This window comes from Trachurus trachurus (genome assembly GCF_905171665.1).
Source record: "Trachurus trachurus genome assembly, chromosome: 4".
NCBI lineage: Eukaryota > Metazoa > Chordata > Actinopteri > Carangiformes > Carangidae > Trachurus > Trachurus trachurus.
Window position 1 is genome coordinate 32,536,156 of NC_139898.1, and position 18,459 is coordinate 32,554,614.

General features: G+C 42.4%; 1 protein-coding gene across 1 annotated transcript in view; it reads left to right on the plus strand.

Annotated features, from left to right (window-relative positions):
• stil (STIL centriolar assembly protein) overlaps positions 1-16,593 on the plus strand; it is a gene marked incomplete at both ends in the record, with an annotated part of 32,300 nt that extends 15,707 nt beyond the window's left edge. The window contains 13 exons of the mRNA XM_083970942.1: positions 42-125; positions 901-987; positions 1,612-1,759; positions 3,289-3,389; positions 3,481-3,604; positions 4,754-5,047; positions 5,288-5,479; positions 7,199-7,283; positions 7,378-7,573; positions 8,390-8,480; positions 9,864-10,195; positions 11,594-11,875; positions 16,272-16,593. Coding sequence (XP_083827068.1) covers positions 42-125; positions 901-987; positions 1,612-1,759; positions 3,289-3,389; positions 3,481-3,604; positions 4,754-5,047; positions 5,288-5,479; positions 7,199-7,283; positions 7,378-7,573; positions 8,390-8,480; positions 9,864-10,195; positions 11,594-11,875; positions 16,272-16,593 — 2,338 coding nt within the window. The remainder of the gene's footprint in view (positions 1-41; positions 126-900; positions 988-1,611; positions 1,760-3,288; positions 3,390-3,480; positions 3,605-4,753; positions 5,048-5,287; positions 5,480-7,198; positions 7,284-7,377; positions 7,574-8,389; positions 8,481-9,863; positions 10,196-11,593; positions 11,876-16,271) is intronic.
• Positions 16,594-18,459: the final 1,866 nt, after the last annotated feature.

Below are 18,459 nucleotides of genomic sequence, written 5' to 3' on the forward strand. Positions count from 1 at the left end.
TTCTGCTGTTTTTACTGTAGCTGTTGTTTTCCCGTCTGCAGGTTTCTGACCATGGATCAGACCAGGAAGCTGCTGCTGCTGCTGGAGTCGGATCCCAAAGCCGCCACGCTGCCGCTGGTCGGACTGTGAGTCTGTCGGCTGATCCCAGAACAGATTAGAGTCGAAGAGTAGGAAGAAGCAGGGTTATAAACATAAAGATACAAACACAGATCTGGAAAAAACTTAAAAAGCATCTCTACATGTTTGGCACTTATTCGAGTCCAGTTTTTTTTTAAAACACCAACACAAACACAACTCATTCTGATTTAATGAGACACTGATGAGGTCGTCACCTGAACCACATCTGGTTTTATAGGAAGATTATAAAAACCACTGCTGGGATTAAACATTGATATTATCCCACCAAAATTGATTTATAAATTCTTCCTAAATTAAAATATTCCTGTTGTGTTGGTCAGGAATGAATATGGACATGTTTTGGTAACACTTTACAATAAGTGAGACATCAAAATGAGTAACTACTCTAATTTTGTGTACCTTATTGTAAATATTACCCATGTTTTCTTTGCATTATTATTATTCAAGGTCTGAAAAGACTTTAAATTTTTTGTTATTTTTTTACTAGCTGTCATTATCTACCAATAAATGCTCTAAATGGAAATATTTTCATTTCAATTTTGGGAGAAATGTTGTCATTAGCTAAAACTAAAATGTTAATTTTACTAACACATTCCTATAAATAGTAAAACCAGAGAAACTGATAATTTTGAAGTGGTTTCTACTTATAATATATAAACAACCGTGTGTAAACCTGACGTTCAGACCAAACCCGCTCCAGTTTAGTTCAGCCAGCATCATATGTTCTTGTCTCTGATGTCATGACCCCTCCTCTCTGTCCAGCTGGCTGAGTGGAGTCACACACGTCTACAACCCTCAGGTGTCGGCCTGGTGCCTCAGGTTCCTGTTCAGCTCCGCGCTCCAGGACCGGTGAGTGACCGGTCTTCTTCTTCCTCTTCTTCTTCTCCTGCAGAGACAGACATGTCCCTCAGGTGAATGAAAATCTGGAAAATGGTTGACCAATTATCCAGTCATGGAAAACACACGGAAATTGAGAAAAGGGGTCAAATGTTCTGGAAAATCATTTATCACATGGTGACATCAGCTACCAGAGCTCTGTTTAACTTCTTCAGACCCCACTAAGGATTTGTTTTCCAAAGATGTGCCCAGCGGGAAAAGACAGCTGTTTTAGATGTGGTTTAAAAACAAAAAAACACGTTTTTGCGTTGTTCTATGATAAATTTGTCTTAATTTCTAAGCACGTGAGAGATTATTTCATAGATAAGTTAGAGCCACAGACTGCATATCTTTTAAATCAAACTTCTTGGGGTGAGAGAAAATAATAAATATAGAAAAAAACTGGTTGAATGTACAAAATAAAGTACAACTGTCGAACTACAACTTCTTCAAAGCATGAATGGGACGGGGCGATGTACCTTAATAACATGTCGGTCAGACTGTAGCAGCTGAAAATGTCCTGGAAAATGATTTCAAGAAAAGGGTGGGAACCCTGAGTCTGTGTCCGTGTCTCACCGTCGTCTCCGTTGGTTACAGGGTTCTGTCGGAGAGCGGCTGCTTCCTCCTCGTCCTCTTCGCCTCCACTCACAGAGCTCCGCAGTTCTTCCAGTGCCGAGCTCCCAGACCGGGATCTGGACTGGACTACGAGCTGCTGACGGCCTTCCAGTCCTTTACACTCTACCAGGTAACAGTTCTCCTTCTTCCTCTCCTTCTTCTCCCTTCTTCCTCTCCTTCTCCTTCTTCTCCCTTCTTCCTCTCCTTCTCCTTCTTCTCCCTTCTTCCTCTCCTTCTCCTTCTTTCTCTCCTTCTCCCTTCTTCTCCTTCTTCTCCTTCTCCCTTCTTCTCCTTCTTTTCCTTCTCCTTCTTCCTCTCCTTCTCCTTCTTTCTCTCCTTCTTGTCCTTCTTCTTCTCCTTCTTCTACTTATTTATTTATGGGTTGATTGATTGATGTGGGGTTGTTTGTGTTGATGTATGTATGTGTGTTTATTGGTGTGGGTTGTAAATAAATAGATGAGTCTGTAGTTGGGTAGAAGGAACAGCTGATAATTGTCCTGTGATTGGTAAATAAAGTGTGGTTGTAAAAATCAAAAAAAAAAAATCTTCTCCTTCTTCGTATGTTTAATAAATAACACACCTGAGTGTTTGTCAGTGATGCAGCGACGACTGACGAGGTTAAACTCTGTGTAAAGTGAAATAGGAGATTTGATTGAAAACATATTAAATATGTTAGAAAATGGTTCTTGAAAACATGTGAACAGATTCATAAATATAGAGCTGAACTGTGAAGTTTGAGGATAAAAAGGTTTTTGATTTGTTTTTTCAGGCGGGAAGAAGAATGACGTAGATAAACTGCAGCTAGTTATTACCCCGCGCGTAACGGCACAACCCCAGTACCACTATATATATATATATATATGCGCAACTGCACATAAAAAGCTGCTATTTTTCTATCTTTTTTAAATATTTATTGGCTGCTATCTCTATCTTTTTATGAATATTCATTGTTATCTTTCTTTTATATTGTTTTTATGCATGAAATGATGAAAAATGAATTTCCTACGGGATCAATAAGATAGATAGATAGATAGATAGATAGATAGATAGATAGAACTTTATTCATCCAGAAGGAAACTCTTATGCCAGGTTGCTCCAAAAGGAAATGTGCAAAGGAAATAAATGAAGCACAAAGAAGAAATAATGATGATATGATCAAATATACCCTACAATGTCTAAAACAATAAAAATAAACTCTACTTTTGCAAAAGGAACAGCCTAAAGATAAGTTAAATACAGTGCTACATAATTTGAATATAATACATAATTGAAATACAATATAATACTAGTTTAAAAGGGCCTACACATAATTTAAAAAGGAGGTACCGGTATGTTGTTGTGTTTTGGACATGGAGGAGTTATACAGTCTGATTGCCACAGGGAGTAAAAACCTCCTGTGTGCTGTTTGATCTATCAATCTATCTATCTAACGTCGTTAGGTGGTATTTGATTGACAGTTGAAATCTGGTGCAGCTCAGCGAGTGGGCGGAGCTTGAGCTTTTTGTCATGATTATAAAACCTAATTTTCACTAAACGGATTTTATTATCTATCATTCACATTTGTCGGGATGGTTAAAACAAATCTCAGTTTCAGTTTACACAGACTGTAGATGATGATGATGATGATGATGATGATGATGAGCTGTGTGTTCCTCCCAGGTGGCGCCGGTGGACGGTCGGACGCTGCAGTGCGAGCTGAGGCCAGAAGGTCACGGCCGACAGATGGAGGTCTTCAGGGAGGCTCGGAGGTCCTTCAGCAGGTAACGCCGCTGGCCACGCCCACTTTTACCACCTGTCTGACATCATCATCATCATCATCATCATCATCAGGTGTGTGTCCTCTGTCCTCAGCGCCGCCGCCCCTCCACCAGCCGCCGCCGCCGCCGGCCTCTCCGTCAGCGACCAGGACTCAGGAGTGGAGGATGAAGATCTGTCTCCACGGCCGTCCCCGAGCCCCCACCCCCCCACTCAGCAGGTCAGTCAGAGGTCAGAGGTCAGACTGTTGTTTTATTTGTACAGCAGAGAACCATGACAGTATACACTGTGTGCACAGTTATTAGGCAAGTGAGTATTTCTCTGAGCACTGAACACCTTTTTGTATGCCTAATATATAATGAGAAAATAGCACTATCTGCTGGTAAACTGTAAAAATGAAAAATTTGACTAGTTTTCTTCAAATCTAAACCCTAACATCACAGAATGCATGATTATTTCTTGTAAAAACAATTAGATTTAAAAATGTGGTTTAATGGGATTTTTAATGGAAGTTTTAATGGGAGTCAATGGGAGGGAAAAACTAATGATGCTACAAAGCCAATATTTTGAGGAATCCTTGACCCTATCCAAGACTGATTAAAAAAAAAATGCCCCAGTCACTTGACATTTGTTTTTCAGAAAATAGCTAACTGTTTTGTGTTTTTTTCATTTAAAAAAAACAGTGACATCGAGGAATCAAACTGGCATTTCAAGGGTTAAAATCCTCAGAATTATTGAATATTTTGGTAGTTTTGGACAGAGGAGAAGTGGTTTAAGGGATTTATGCAAAAAAAAAAACAGAAAAAAATATTAATCTGTTAGATCTTTAGAGCAGTTTTTCAGAAGTGGACATCTTTGTCTGAAGCGGTTAAAGGGATAGTTCAACATTTTGGCAATAATTGACCCATTGCTATAATCCCTATAGTCATAGCAGTAGGTTTGATACCTTTAATTGTCGGTGCAAGCTGTTTTTAGAACGGTGGAGTTGTTTTAGAGGTAAATTCATGCAAAACCGCGCGTTCCCGTCGGCATTTCCCTCTAAAACAACTCTGTCTGGTAACGTTGTGTTATTATCTCATAGCGTGGTGAATGTGCAGGTCACAACTTGTCCACCAGAGCGTTGTGGAGTTGTTGGATTGTGTATTTGATGAGTTTGATGAGGGAAACCAAGAAATCCCATAATGGGCCTCCGTAGCGTAGCTCTGAGCAGCTCACGGCTCTGCTCCGCCGTTCTAAAAACAGCTTGCACCGACAATTAAAGGTAACGAACCTACTGCTATGACTATAGGGATTATGGCAATGGGCCAATTTGCCAAAATGTTGAACTATCCCTTTAAAATGTCATGTTTTCATCTCTTCTCTCCTCCAGAGTCGTAGAGTTCAGCCGTCCGTCCCTGAACTCTCTCTGTTGATCGAAAGCAGCTTCACGACGTCCAATCACAGCGCTCGCCACCACTCTGGCTCCGCCCCCAGACCTCCTCCTGCTCCTCCTTCTGCTCCTGCTGCTGCTCCTCTGACAGGAAACTCCTCCTCCTCCGCTGCTCCCAGACCTGCTCCCCCTCCCCCCCACCTCCACAGCACCCCCAACCCCAACCTGCAGCAGCCCTGCTCCTGCTGCTCCCCCCACTCCCACAGCTGCACCTCCATCTTCTCCTCCCCCAGACTCCTCCTCCCCCCTCCTCCTCCTCCTGCTGCTGCTCCTCTACACTCCACCCTTCATCACACTCCTGCTCCTCCTCCTCCTTCACATCATCACTCTTCTCCTCCTCCTCCTCTTCCCTCCTCCCACCACTCTTCTCCTCCTCCTTCACATCATCACACTCCTCCTCCTCCTGCTCCTCTACACTCCACCCATCATCATTCTCCTCCTCCTCTTCCCTCCACCTGTGTCTTTGCTCCTCCTCCTCCTCCCACCTCCCCTCTCCCCCCTGCTCCTCCTTGCCCCTGCAGCCATCACTCCTCTCCTCCTCCTGCTCCTCCTGCTGTCGACTCCCCCTCCCTCCTCCCCCCTCCCTCCTCCTGTGGGGTCATACCCCCCGACACCTACCAGCTCCTCCTCCATCAGGACCGACAGCTGCGCCTCCTGCAGGCTCAGGTGAGACACACACACACTTCCTGTTAACGGACCAATGAGCTTCATCGATCAATCAACTGATTTATTTATTTGTTATTAGGTTACACATGTTGCCCGTAAATATGTATACACTAGGGCTGCAACTAATGGTTAAATATTTATTATCGATTAATCTGTCGATTATTTCAACTATTAATCGATTAGTTGTTTGGTCGATAAAATGTCAATCAGTGTTTCTCAAACCACAAGACATCGTCCTCAAATGTCTTGTTTTGTCCACAAACCAAAGAGAGACTCAGTTTATTCTCATAAAGGAACAAAGAAACCAGAAATATTCACATTTAAGAAGCTGCAATCAGAGAATTTTGACTTTTTTTCTTTCTTTAAAAACTACTCAAACTGATTATTAGATTATCAGAATCGATTAGTTTTCTTTTTATAAAGAAAGAAAGACAATGTCACATCATTACAAAAGCACCCACTCTCTCTCCTTTACAGGTTCACTTGTATTTGAACTGAGGGGCAACTTTAGGATGCGAAAAATAAGAAATAATAACAGGGATGCAAACAGCGCGCCGAAAAGCGAAACTCGCTTTTTTCATGACCAATTAGGTGACTTGTGTGAATCGTTCAGATCCGAAGTGTTTTTGTTTTGGGGGGGGTCAGTAAAATGTTTTTCTAACAGGCTGACAGTGACAATCACGTGAAACTGAGGCGAACTCATTCATGGTTGTCTCTGATTATACTGATAACAGCCGACCTCCAAAGTAGACGCACGACGTGCGCGCTCATTAAAGCGGCGCGTATCCGCGTACATCGGTGCGACGGCGACGTCGTTTCCCCCCCCCCGTGCATGTCTGTGGAGCTGTGCGCCGCGGACATGCACGGTTCGCTACGTTGCTGTGTCAGGCAGGTGTTTCCACGGAGCTCTGCCCCGTTTCAGAGGTGAAGGACGCACTAAGTGGAAAGACGTCGCCTCCACGATGTAGAATGTGTTCAATTCAAAAAGTGAAACTAACACATTATATATATGTCCACACTGAGTGTGTAATGGACATATATATAATGTAGACATGTCTATTATTTTAATAATAATAATAATAATAATAATAATTATGACTAACATTCAGTGAAGACCTAAAAATCAGTTTCTCCAAAATGGAAATATTGCAAAGGAATTTTTTTTTTTTTTTAAGCATTTTTAATATAGAAATGTTGGCCTTCTGAAAACTATGTCCATCTATATGCACTCAATACTTGGTTGGGGTTGAACTACTGGAAATTGACTTTTCTGTGATATTGTAATGTACTTATTTGTTAATGGTGAGCACCCCCCCCCCCCCCCCCCCCGGGAAATTCCTCTCTTTTTTGGTCCTGACCCGTTTGCATCCCTGTAATAATGATAACTAGAAAAATAAAAATAGAATAAATAAAACAGATAAATATACAGCAGGAGATAAAAATAGACAATAACAGCTTTAATGTTAAGTAAGTTTGTCTGCCCCATGGTCACCTTCCTTTATCCATGACTTCTCCTGCCAACTGTATCTTGATAATAACGGTGATGACAAACACGACAACACAAATAATGAATAACTGAAATAAATATATATATATATATATATATATATATATATATATATATATATATATATATATATATATATATATGAATAAATGAATAAAGGCAGTTTGTTCTGTACATGTGTAACTCTGTTGTTTTTCTACCTGTGGTACCAGGTTCAGATGCTCCTGGAGGCTCAGGGGAAGATTCAGTCGTCCAATCAGAAGCCACCGAGCACGGCCAACATCGCCGTGGGCACAGGTGTGTGTGTTTTAGATGTGTGTGTGTGTGTGTGTTTGTCAGGTGTGTTCGCGTGTGTGTGTTCATGTTTTTAACCTCTCACCTTCTCTCCCAGGCGCCAGTCTGTTCTGGCCCCTCCCTCACCAGGAGGAACAGGCTCCTCCCCCTTCCTCCCCCTCCTCCTCCTCCTCCTCCTCCTTCAGACGCTCTTCGTCACATGACCTGTCCGTCACCCGGCCTGTGGGCGGGGCCGAGGATGGTGATGTCACACACCAGGTGGCGTCCTGCTCCCCCCCCTCCGGTCCGCACAGGTGAGTCCGTTCAGTGTTGAGATGTAACGATACGGAAAATTTGACATCTGGTTTAGTGACCAAATTATCACAGTTATTATTTAACTCAGTGGTTCTGAAACTTTTTTACATCAAGGACCCTAAACTGACACAAATCTGACCACGGACCCCCCCACAAATTATTCTCTGAGACTGAATAGTCAATGTATGTTCGAATTAGGGCCACTGGCGTGAATTTTTTTAAAAGTTTAAGTTAAAGTTTAAGTTAAAAAGAAAATGGTAAAATTTCTCAAAAATTGGAAAAAAAAGATTATTTTTTTTCTAAAAAAAAATTTCTCCCCAAAATGTTTTTAAAAAATTAGAAAAAAAGTGGTTACAGTTCTCGAAAAAAGCTTTTAAAAAATTTTTAAGAAAAAAGTGATAACATTTCTCAAAAAAAAACATTAAAATATTAGAAAGAAGCTTTTAAAAAGATTAAGAAAAAAGTCGTAAAATAAAAAAAGTTTACCCCACACTTTGAGAACCACTGCTCTATATAATTGCGATGTTCCTAAGTGCAACAAATTTTATTTATTTAGGAAACATTCTTTCAGTGCAAGTTTAAATTAACACTTAAACGTTTGATTTAAGAAAAAAAACTGCTACCTAATTGTCTTGAAGCAAAACAGAAAACTTTTCTTCCTGCTGCTCTGCAGACACAGGACAAGTGTCCAATCCAAAATACGCCCAGATACTTGTGATTTTTCTTTTCACTTTCCGCTGTGCCTTCGATCTAGTTTCCTACACAGACGGTTTTTGCTACCATGACAAAACTTTTACCTGCTCCTCTTCCTGCAGCCTGAGCCGTCTGCAGAGCCCGGTCCTCGGGGAGAGCGTGAGCATGTACAGACCAGTGGAGGAGCAGCAGAGCTTCTACACCAACCTCATGGTAACTCCTCCTCCTCCTCCTCCTCCTCCTCCTCCTCCTCCTCCTGCACGCTGAGGATTCTGGGATGTGAACTAGGGCTGCCCGATAAATCGTATTTCCATCGTCATCGCGGTGTCAACATGCACGATAAACACATCGCGTAAGGTTGCCTGAAATGCGATTAGTACGTTGCATTCATCCCCCCGCGGTCGGACTCACACTCACACATCACACAGTTTATAAACGTTGATTAATGTTAACAGTTACCTGTCTCAAAACCAGTGTTGCTACTGGCTTTCTTTTTCCTCTTTTTGCCCGCGGTCGGGTTGAGAAATGCATTACAAGACACGGCTCCAAATGTTTATGTTTTTTTTTTCCTGTGACCAATCGACCAATGAAATCTTGGTCGGCTTTTGGTGTGAACGCACAGTGATTTTTTTTTGGTCAACCAGTGCTTGGTCAACTATTTGGGGGCAGCCCTAGTAACAACAACAACAATGGCGGACTTCTGTCAGGTTTCTCACATACCGCGCCTGAAACACATCCACGCAGCATCGATCAGCATATTTGTACTTGCACAACTTGTGTTTAGTCGGCTTATAATGTTCGGAGTTTGTTCACAGCATCGCAAGTTTTCCACCCTTCTTCTCCGTTTGTGGTGTATTTGTGTGGCAGCGTTACAGCACCACCACTACAGTGTTTACTACAGCGTGTTGAGGTTGTTTTCAGAGAGACACAGGAACTGTATGGTTAATATGCAGCACACCAAAAACAGAGTGGACACGCACATCACACCAGTGAGGGCAGGTGCAGAGTGCAAACAATGAGCAAAATAGAAAAAGCAAGAGCACTCGCAGCTCTGCAGGACTCGGTGTCAATTTATTGTAGTGACGTACGTTTCGAGCAGTGTAGCTCTTCGTCAGACCAAATATGCAGCACACCTAAATGTTTTATTATTTATCGCAAGTCATATCGTCATCGCAATACTGAACAGTGTCATTGCACATCGGACATCCCATCAATCAGCCAATCATATCTATTACATCCGGTTTGCCTGTTCACCTGCTGGCTCTAATTAACATCCCTTGTTCTCTTTTAGTTTTTTTAGTAGTATGTTTTTCTTATTTGAACTTGTTTTTATGAGTATTTTAAACTATTTATTGCACTCCCCGCACTTTCTCCTTTTTTTTCTCTTTTCTCTCTTGGATATGTGTGCCAGTGTTGCTACTGCAATGTATGTATTGTGTATGTATGTTTTACAAGTACAAAGCAGCTGCATTATGCCCAAGACGAATTTCCCTCCCAGGACAAATAAAGTTTATTTGATTGATTGATTTTGACATTCTCCTGATATCGTGCAGGCCTAATGTGAACTCCCCGGTCCTGTCTCTCTCTCTCCCTCAGACTCAGCTCACCAGCCGCCTGCAGGACGACGACATCACACAGGAAGTGGACGAGTCCTTCAGCAGCAGCAGGAGGAGGAGGAGCTTGTCTGTGGTTCCTGACCGCCACCAGACCAGTGTCGCCTCCTCTTTCTCCTCCTCGTCCTCCTCCTCCTCCTCCTCCTCTTCATCCAGGAGGAAGCAGCAGCAGCAGCAGCTGAGTCCAGCAGCAGGAGGAGGAGGAGACCCGGTGATCAGCGCTACGCTCCGCCAGCTGCAGCAGCTCGGCGTCGACGTGGACAACGACCTGACAGAGTCTGACAGGAGCCGCATCAGGACTGTGGAGAGCGCCAGGTGAGTCTGAGGAGTCTAAAGTCTAAAGGACACGTTTACATTTTGTTTTTATATCATAAACTATTCGATTTTTTTTTTCATTGAATGACTATTTGAATATTTGAAAATCCCTTCCCATCTCTGATGAGTTTTTATTCTACCAATCAAAGCCAGTCATCATCACTTATGTGCATAGACACCACTGATGAGGCCATTAGCGTAGCGTAGCTCTGAGCAGCTCACGGCTCTGCTCCACCGTTCTAAAAACAGCTTGCACCGACAATTAAAGGTAACCAACCTACTGCTATGACTATAGGGATTACGGCAATGGGCCAATTTGACAAAATGTTGAACTATCCCTTTAAGTGTTAATTTAAATTGCACTAAAGGAACATCTTCTAAATAAATAAACTTGCTGCACTTGTTGCACTTAAGAACATCGCGATTATATAGATCAGTGGTTCCCAAAGTGTGGTCCGGGGACCCCCAGGGGGCCTTGAGAGAGTTCAAGGGGGTCCCAAACTTTTTCATTAAATTTTATCACGTTTTCCTAGGATTTCTTCTTTTCCTTTCTTTTTTATTTTACGACTACGTAAATAAAAGAAAACTTTTTTCGAGAAATTTAACCACTTCTAAAAAATTTGGGGAGAAATTTCACCTTTTTTTTTGTCTCAAATTTGTTATGTTTTTTTTCTTTTTCTTTTTTGAGAAATTTTACAATTTTTTTCTAAAAAAAATTCTAAATTTTTTTAATTTTCTAGAATTTTTTTTTGCTTTTTCTTTCTGTTGCCAATGTTAACACTTTTTTCAAACAATTTCGCAAACTTTTTTTTTTTTTGAGAAATGTTACCACTTTTTAAAAATTAATTTAGCAATTTTCCCAAAGATTCACGATTTTTTTTTCAATTTTAAGACTTTTTTCTTAAATTAAAAAAAAAAAAATTTGAGAAATGTAACCACTTTTTTCTAATTTTTTAAAAAACTTAAAAAAAAAATTTTTACCTTCTTTTTTTAATGTTTTTTTGAGAAATTTTATCACTTTTTTTGTAGAATTTTCTAGAACACACTAAGTTTTACCAACAACAAAAGACAAAGACAACTAAAAGAAGGGAAATCGAAATATTAGAAGTCATGGAGCAACGGATCACAGTTGATCTGTGATCCGTTCTGATCAACGACAGTTTCAACCTTCGAATGTTCTCATTTTAAAAAATAATTTGAATTCCGTTGAATAGTGAAGTTCATTCTGACCGTAGAAAGTAGCGCCGTTCATTTACAACGCCGTTATTCCCATCAGAGGTCGTATATGATGACGACCAATGACGGAGCAGTACAGGGGTCTGAGGTCACTTCCTGTAGCTCCGGAGTCTTTACTCAACATGTTTCTGTGTGTCTGTGTGTGTGTTTGTCGTCATCCAGCACGCTGGCGAGCATCAACCCTGCGGCCGTCGTGTCCAGACTGAGCGTGTCCTCTGATCCGACCGTCAGCGCTCTGTTCCCCGGCGGCAGCGTGGACCTGAGCCTCGAGGCCAACGCCATCGCTCTGCGTTACCTCAGCGACGCTCAGCTCAGCAGGTTGTCTCTGGGAGGCCACGCCCCCTTACCCACCGCCACCACCACCTCCTCCTCCTCCTCCTCTACCGGCGACTCCCTGCTGTCGCCTAGCAACATGTCTCTGGCCACCAGGAAGTACATGCGGAGGTATGCGTTGCTACTCGATCAGAGTCGCACATTTCATCTGCTTCATATCAAAGTTAAAAAAGATATAACATATAAAATCCAAAACAATGTGAAGGGGAAATGCCAGAAAACCCTCCAGGGGCTTGTAGGGTGGCATTGTCCGACTACAGTTCTAAGCTAATGAGCATAGACACATTTGTGAGGTACAAAAGTCGTTCGTACATAATAAATACAAACATGGTTTAACATGATTTAACATTGTACAATGCAGTACAAAAAGCTTGATAAACACATGATAAGAAATATAGAATAATCCCAGTTTAGATAGGCAGACCATGTGGAAAGTATTGACTGGTTAACAGGAGAGACTTTAGTGCTCTCCTAAACTGTTTTTTAATACATTTTTTCATGTTATTTTGTGTTTTTTCACATTAAACTGTAATATAAGGTGGAGGCTTAAAAATAAGCCCCTTGTGGCTTTTTGCCTCTCTTATTGTTACCTACCATTGATTCTAGTGCTGCACGATTAATCCAATCGCAATCGCGATGTCACGCCGTGCGATTACGTAATCGCACGAAAGAGTGCGATTGGCGATTTAAAGTACATAAATGTGCGACCGCGTGAGCCTGTAAACGGGACTTTAACTCCTGTAGTGTGTGGAGCAGAGCCGCTAATGTGTGCAGCATAGCAGACTCCGTCAGTAGTCATGTGACCAGCAGGTCTGATCACGTGACTACCCAGCTGGCAGACAGCGCTCCATGTGCTGCAGGACCGTCTCCCCGTGATTACGGCAGGTGTGGAGCTTTAGCGTCACGGAGCGAACTGTGGCTGTATTCGAAACCGCATACTATACTGCTAGTACGTACTGATTTGGCCAAAATGTAGTATGTAGTATGCAGTATGCGAACAAAAGCAAAATCTGCAGTATGTGAAAAGTTCCCGGATGTCGTACTGATTCGGAAAATATCTCCAGTATGCATCTGACCAGTCTACATCGCCTACTGTATCCCACAATGCAATGCTCCCCTGACGTCCTAACGTAACCAGAGCGTAACCAAAGACGGTAGTGTAGCCGTGTACCGTAACTATAGTTTAATAAAATAAAACTTCATGCAGACTGATCGGTTCATTGTAAAATATTTATTTATTTTTTGTAAATGTGGTGGTTTCTGTACGTAACGTCAGGCTCCAGAGCCCCGAGGCAGCGCTGCTTAACTTACACACAGGAAGCTTCACTTTACATTCAAACAAACTAATGCTACTGCCACAATTGAGATTTCATCAATGAGACCAACATTTATCTCCTGAAAATAATTTAACCAGCCGGTGGTAAACCTTTAAAAACCTGCGGGTAAGTTAATTAGCGACCGTTTTCTCCTCCGGAATGACGTCGTAGTGCTGGCCGGCCGAGCACGTCAGGAGCCGGGCTGCTGCCTCTGTGATGTCCCAGTCGCTGCGGAGCTTCACTTCTCCGAAAAACATCGGAGCAAACTTTTAAACAGCCGTCATTTGGATAAACTGGCCGTATATTTGGGGTCTTAACAGTTACTTTCTCGCATGAAAATATATTAAAACTTTAAAAAGTTACATAATAACAGCGCTAGAGCGAGAAATAAAACAGCTTTTAGCCTGTTTTACAGCTGCTGCTGCCGGTTGCCGTGAAATGCATTCTGGGAAACTCGTATACTGCATACTGCGATGATAACGGCGTCGGTCTGCTGAAGTAGTATACTGAATCCCACATTCAGTATGCAGTATACAGTACATATAACGCAGTATGTAGTAGGCAGTACGGTAGTATGCGGTTTCGAAAACAGCCTGTGTTTTCCTCCGCAACATGTGCAGTGCGTTTAAAAAATGAGGAGGTATATGCCTGTTGGGGCGAACGACCAGAAAGCTCCGGTGTTTGGTTTTCTTTTAACTGTCTTTTTTATTTTTTATTTTTTTTTTATTTTACGGTAACAGCCACACTCATTTGCATTCTCCTCTCGTCTCCTCCGTTGTGTGTGTGTGTGTGTGTGTGTGCGCGCGCGCGTGCGTGTCTGTGTGTGTGTGTGTGTCTGTCTGTCTGTCTCTGTGTTACCTGTGTACCTGTGTGCTGTGAGAGGAGGGAGGGGGGGGAGAAAGGCATTGTAATAAATGATGGCATTGCAGTAGACTATGAAACTGCACAAAAAGTTACCTATTTTTATTTAATACAAAGATACTGTGAGGAAACACTTATTATTTGAGAAATACACTCCTAAAATATGGTTATTTCCTGTGCTGTGCTTGATAATCAAGCAAATAGACTCCTCACAGCATTAACTTACAATATCGCAATCGCAATCGCAAATCGCAATATTTTCCACCATAATCACAATCGCACATTTTTATCAAATCGTGCAGCACTAATTGATTGATTGATATCTTTATTTCGATCATGTAAACGACGATGTAAAAAAATAAAATAAATAAGATAAAATAATAATATAATAAGGAAATAAGTGAACAGCAAAAATGTATACACAACAGGGTTCGACAATAACGGTTGCCCGATTGCCCGGGGCAAGTAAAAATTACCGGCGGGCAGGTAGAACCTGCGCGGACTTGCCCGGTCGGGCAAGCACCGACACAGATTTTATTATTTTTTATTTTCGGACTTTTTATGCATTTATTTTGAAAGGACAGCTGGAGAGAGACGGGGGGAGAGGGAGCGAGTGAGAGGGGGGGTTGACGCGGAGCAAAGGCACTGTCAGGTGGGATCGAGCTGGGTCGCTGCAGCGGGTGCTCTACCAGGTGAGATAGGCTGTACGTCGCTCGCGGCTGGCCGTATTTAATCGGCGATTTCACCGAACATTTCACTGACGGTGAGCGGCCTGACGCTGCTTCATTAACGCCGCCGCTGTTTGAGACTCGGGGCAGACGCACACAGCAACAGTCACCTGTTACCGTTACCATACCGACGAGCTAACGTGTCCTTTTTAGGTTATAATCCTGTTGTCAATAAACACACGTGGAGACGGCGCTACAACCAGGGGTGTGAAACATGCGGCCCGCGGGCCAAAACCGGCCCGGCAGTGGGTCCAATCCGGCCCTCAGCAAGTGTGAAAATCTTAAATTGCACATATTTTTATCAAGAAATTTCAGGTGGTTCATAATATGTTTTGTAAAAGGATAGTTCATTAACTGTAAACATCTTAATAATGTACTAAAACAGAGGAAAAATAAAAATTTTAAAATATATGTATAGGCTATCATGCTATTGTTTTACTGGTTAGGCCTACTTGAGATCAAATTGTGCTGTTTGTTACCCCTGAACTAAATTGAGTTTGACACACATGATTGGCTGTTTGCTTGTCACTGTTGTTTCAATGTCCCACATCCTTTTACAGGGGCAACTCAATAAACTAGAGTAACATGGAAAAGTCTAGGCTATTTCCAGTAGTTCAAGTCAAATGGCCCCAACCAAGTATTGAGAGCATATAGATGGACATGAACATTTTCATATAAAAAATTATTTTTTAAATTGGTTTTTTCTAATATATATATATTTTTTAGATACTGCATTAATACTGAAGCTAAATTGTCCACTGCAGCATGTGAATGCAATGAAAAAAATAAAATCTGATTGGAGGAGCCAGCTTTCTGTTAAAATGTTGTCCAGGTTAATGTTTTTAGCCATTAAAAGGCCCTTCAGTTCAAGATTTCAACTGTGATCGGGCATTAAACAGGTGGCTCACCTGTTCAGATAGGGCATGGAGGGTGTAACTGCTACTGGTCAAATAATGTGAAATAGCAGTTAATTTTACATGTCTGCAATGGTTGCCATTTAAATGAAATTATAGATAATAATAAATACTGCTTTCTGAAGAAAGAAGTGTTGTGTATATAGTCAACAGGAAGGATTTTAGTAAGATATAAGTCATGAGCGAAAGTATGCACCACACAACCAGAAAAAAAAACCTAGGCAGGGCAAGTAAGAATTTAGATGGGGCAAGTAGATTTGAAAAGTACTTGCCCGACAGGGCAAGTACGAAAAAACCTTAACGTCGGACCCTGCACAAAAAAAGTAACATCTCATAAGCAACGCAGTTTACATGAGCGAAAAGGAGTAGGAAGAAGTATAAACTTATCTAATCCTACCCCTATAATTTTAACTACATGTTCTAATGAAACATTCTACACATTACACATTTTAATCCAAATAGTAAGTAAGCAAACACCTTGTGTGAGTTATTCAATATACCTCTGGAGAATCATTTCTTTATGTCTCTTTTTAAACATGATTACACTCGAAATGTTTTTGATTTCAGTTACTCATATTATTCCACAGTTTTACTCCACAAATGGTGATACAGAAACCATGTTTTATGTTGTATTCTTTTAACTTTGTGCAAAAATAAAAATAAAAATTCAAATTCAAATTCAATTCAGGTACGGGCTGATCGAGGAGGAAGAGGAGGACGAAGACGAGCAGCGTGATGTCACGGTCCAGGAGGCGTTGGCCGAAACGACGAACACGAAGCTCCTCCTCCCACAGAGTCAGCTGATCAGAGATCTGCGGCCCAAGATGCAGCTGTTGGCGGGAAACGCCAAATCCAACATGGCCGCCAACATGGCCGCCAGCACCAAGGAGAACTGTCCCAGCAGGCGGCGGCCATCTTTACCGAGGGCAGCGAGCAGCCGCCAGGTGGAAGCGTCCGTAGGAAACATCCTGGACCTGAGCCGCCTCAGACAGCTTCCCAAACTGTTCTGAACTGAACTTAAAATGTGTTTTTAATGGAAGTTTGTCACTTTACTTTTCCTGTTACAGCTGTTTATGTGTTATTGTGTGTGTGTGTGTGTGTGTGTGTGTGTGTGTGTGTGTTGTGTGTGTGTGTGTGTGTGTGTGTGTGTGTGTGTGTGTGTGTGTGTGTGTGTGTGTGTGTGTGTGTGTGTGTGTGTGTGTGTGTGTGTGTGTGTGTGTGTGTGTGTGTGTGTGTGTGTGTGTGTGTGTGTGTGTGTGTGTGTGTGTGTGTGTGTGTGTGTGTGCGTGTGTTTATATATTTTACAGGTTGTGTCTCTGATGTTTGTGTTAATAAAGTCTCTTTTCACTGGTTTTTAATTTTTCACCAATAAAATGAATTTGATTCTTTCAGCAGCTTCGTCCATGTTTGTTTCTTTGACCTCCTCTTCCTCTTCCTCATCTCCTCCTCCTCTTCTCATCTTCTCCTCCTCCTTTTCTTTCTCCTCTTCTCCTTCTTCCTATTCCTCCTCCTTTCCCCTACTTCTTCCTCTTCCTTCTTCTCCTCCTTCCTATTCCTACTCTTCTTCCTCCTCCTCTTCTCTCTCCTCTTCCACCTCTTCTCATTTTCTTTCTCCTCTTTCCTATTCCTCCTTCCTCTTCCTACTCTTCTTCCTCCTCCTCCTTTTCTCTCTCCTCTTCCTCCACTTCTCCTTCTTCCTATTCCTCTTCCTTCTTCCTCCTCCTTTCCCCTACTTCTTCCTCTTCCTTCTTCTCCTCCTTCCTATTCCTCTTCTTCCTACTCTCCTTCCTCCTCCTCTTCTCTCTCCTCTTCCACCTCTTCTCCTTTTCTTTCTCCTCTTTCCTATTCCTCCTCTTCTTCCTCCTTCCTCTTCCTACTCTTCCTCCTCCTCCTTTTCTCTCTCCTCTTCCTCCTCTTCTCCTTCTTCCTCTTCCTCCTTTTCTTTCTCCTATTCCTCCTCTTCTTCCTCTTCTCCTTTTTCCTCTTCCTCTTCTTCCTCCTTCCTCTTCCTACTCTTATTTCTCCTTCCTATTGCTCCTCTTCCTCCTCCTCTTCTCCTTCTTCCCCTTCTTTCTCCTTCCTATTCTTTCTCCTTCCTCTTCCTCCTCCTTTTCTTCCTCCTCTTCTCCTACTTCTTCCTCTTCCTCCTTCTCTTCCTCTTCTTTCTCTTCTCCTTTTCTTTCTCCTCTTTCCTATTCCTCCTCTCCTTCCTCTTCCTCCTCCTTTTCTCTCTCCTCTTCCTCCTTCTTTCTCCTTCCTATTCCTCTTCCTTCTCTTCTTTCTCCTCTTATCCTCCTTCCTCATCCTCTTCTCCTACTCCTTCCTCCTCTCCTTCTTCCTCTTCCTTCTCCTTCCTTCTCTTCCCTCCTCTTCCAGATGTGTCAGCTCAGGTAGAGTCCTCCCCCCACCCCCCCTTCCTCATTCTCCTTTCTATTCCTCCTCTTCTTTCTCCTTCTTCCTCTTCTCTTCCTCCTTTTCTTTCTACTCTTCTACTTCTTCCTCCTTCTCCTTCCTATTCCTCCTCTTCTTCCTCCTCCTTTTCTCTCCTCTTCCTCCTCCTCTTCTCCTTCCTCCTTTTCTTTCTCCTCCTTTTTCTTTTTCCTCATTCTTCCTCCTCTTCTCCCCTTCTTCCTCCTCTTCTTTCTCCTCCTTCCTCTTCTTTCTCTTCTTCTCCCCCTACTTATCCCTCCTCTCCTCCTCCTTCTCCCTCTTCCTCCTCTTCCAGGTTTGTCAGCTCAGGTAGAGTCCTCTCCCCCTGCTGGTCGGAGCGCAGCCCTGCAGCTGTGTTGTCGTTATTGATCGGTGATCGGGGGGATGATGAGGTCATCAGTGAGGTCATCACTGGCCTGTTTGTGTCCAGATGTTTTTCCTGGTAC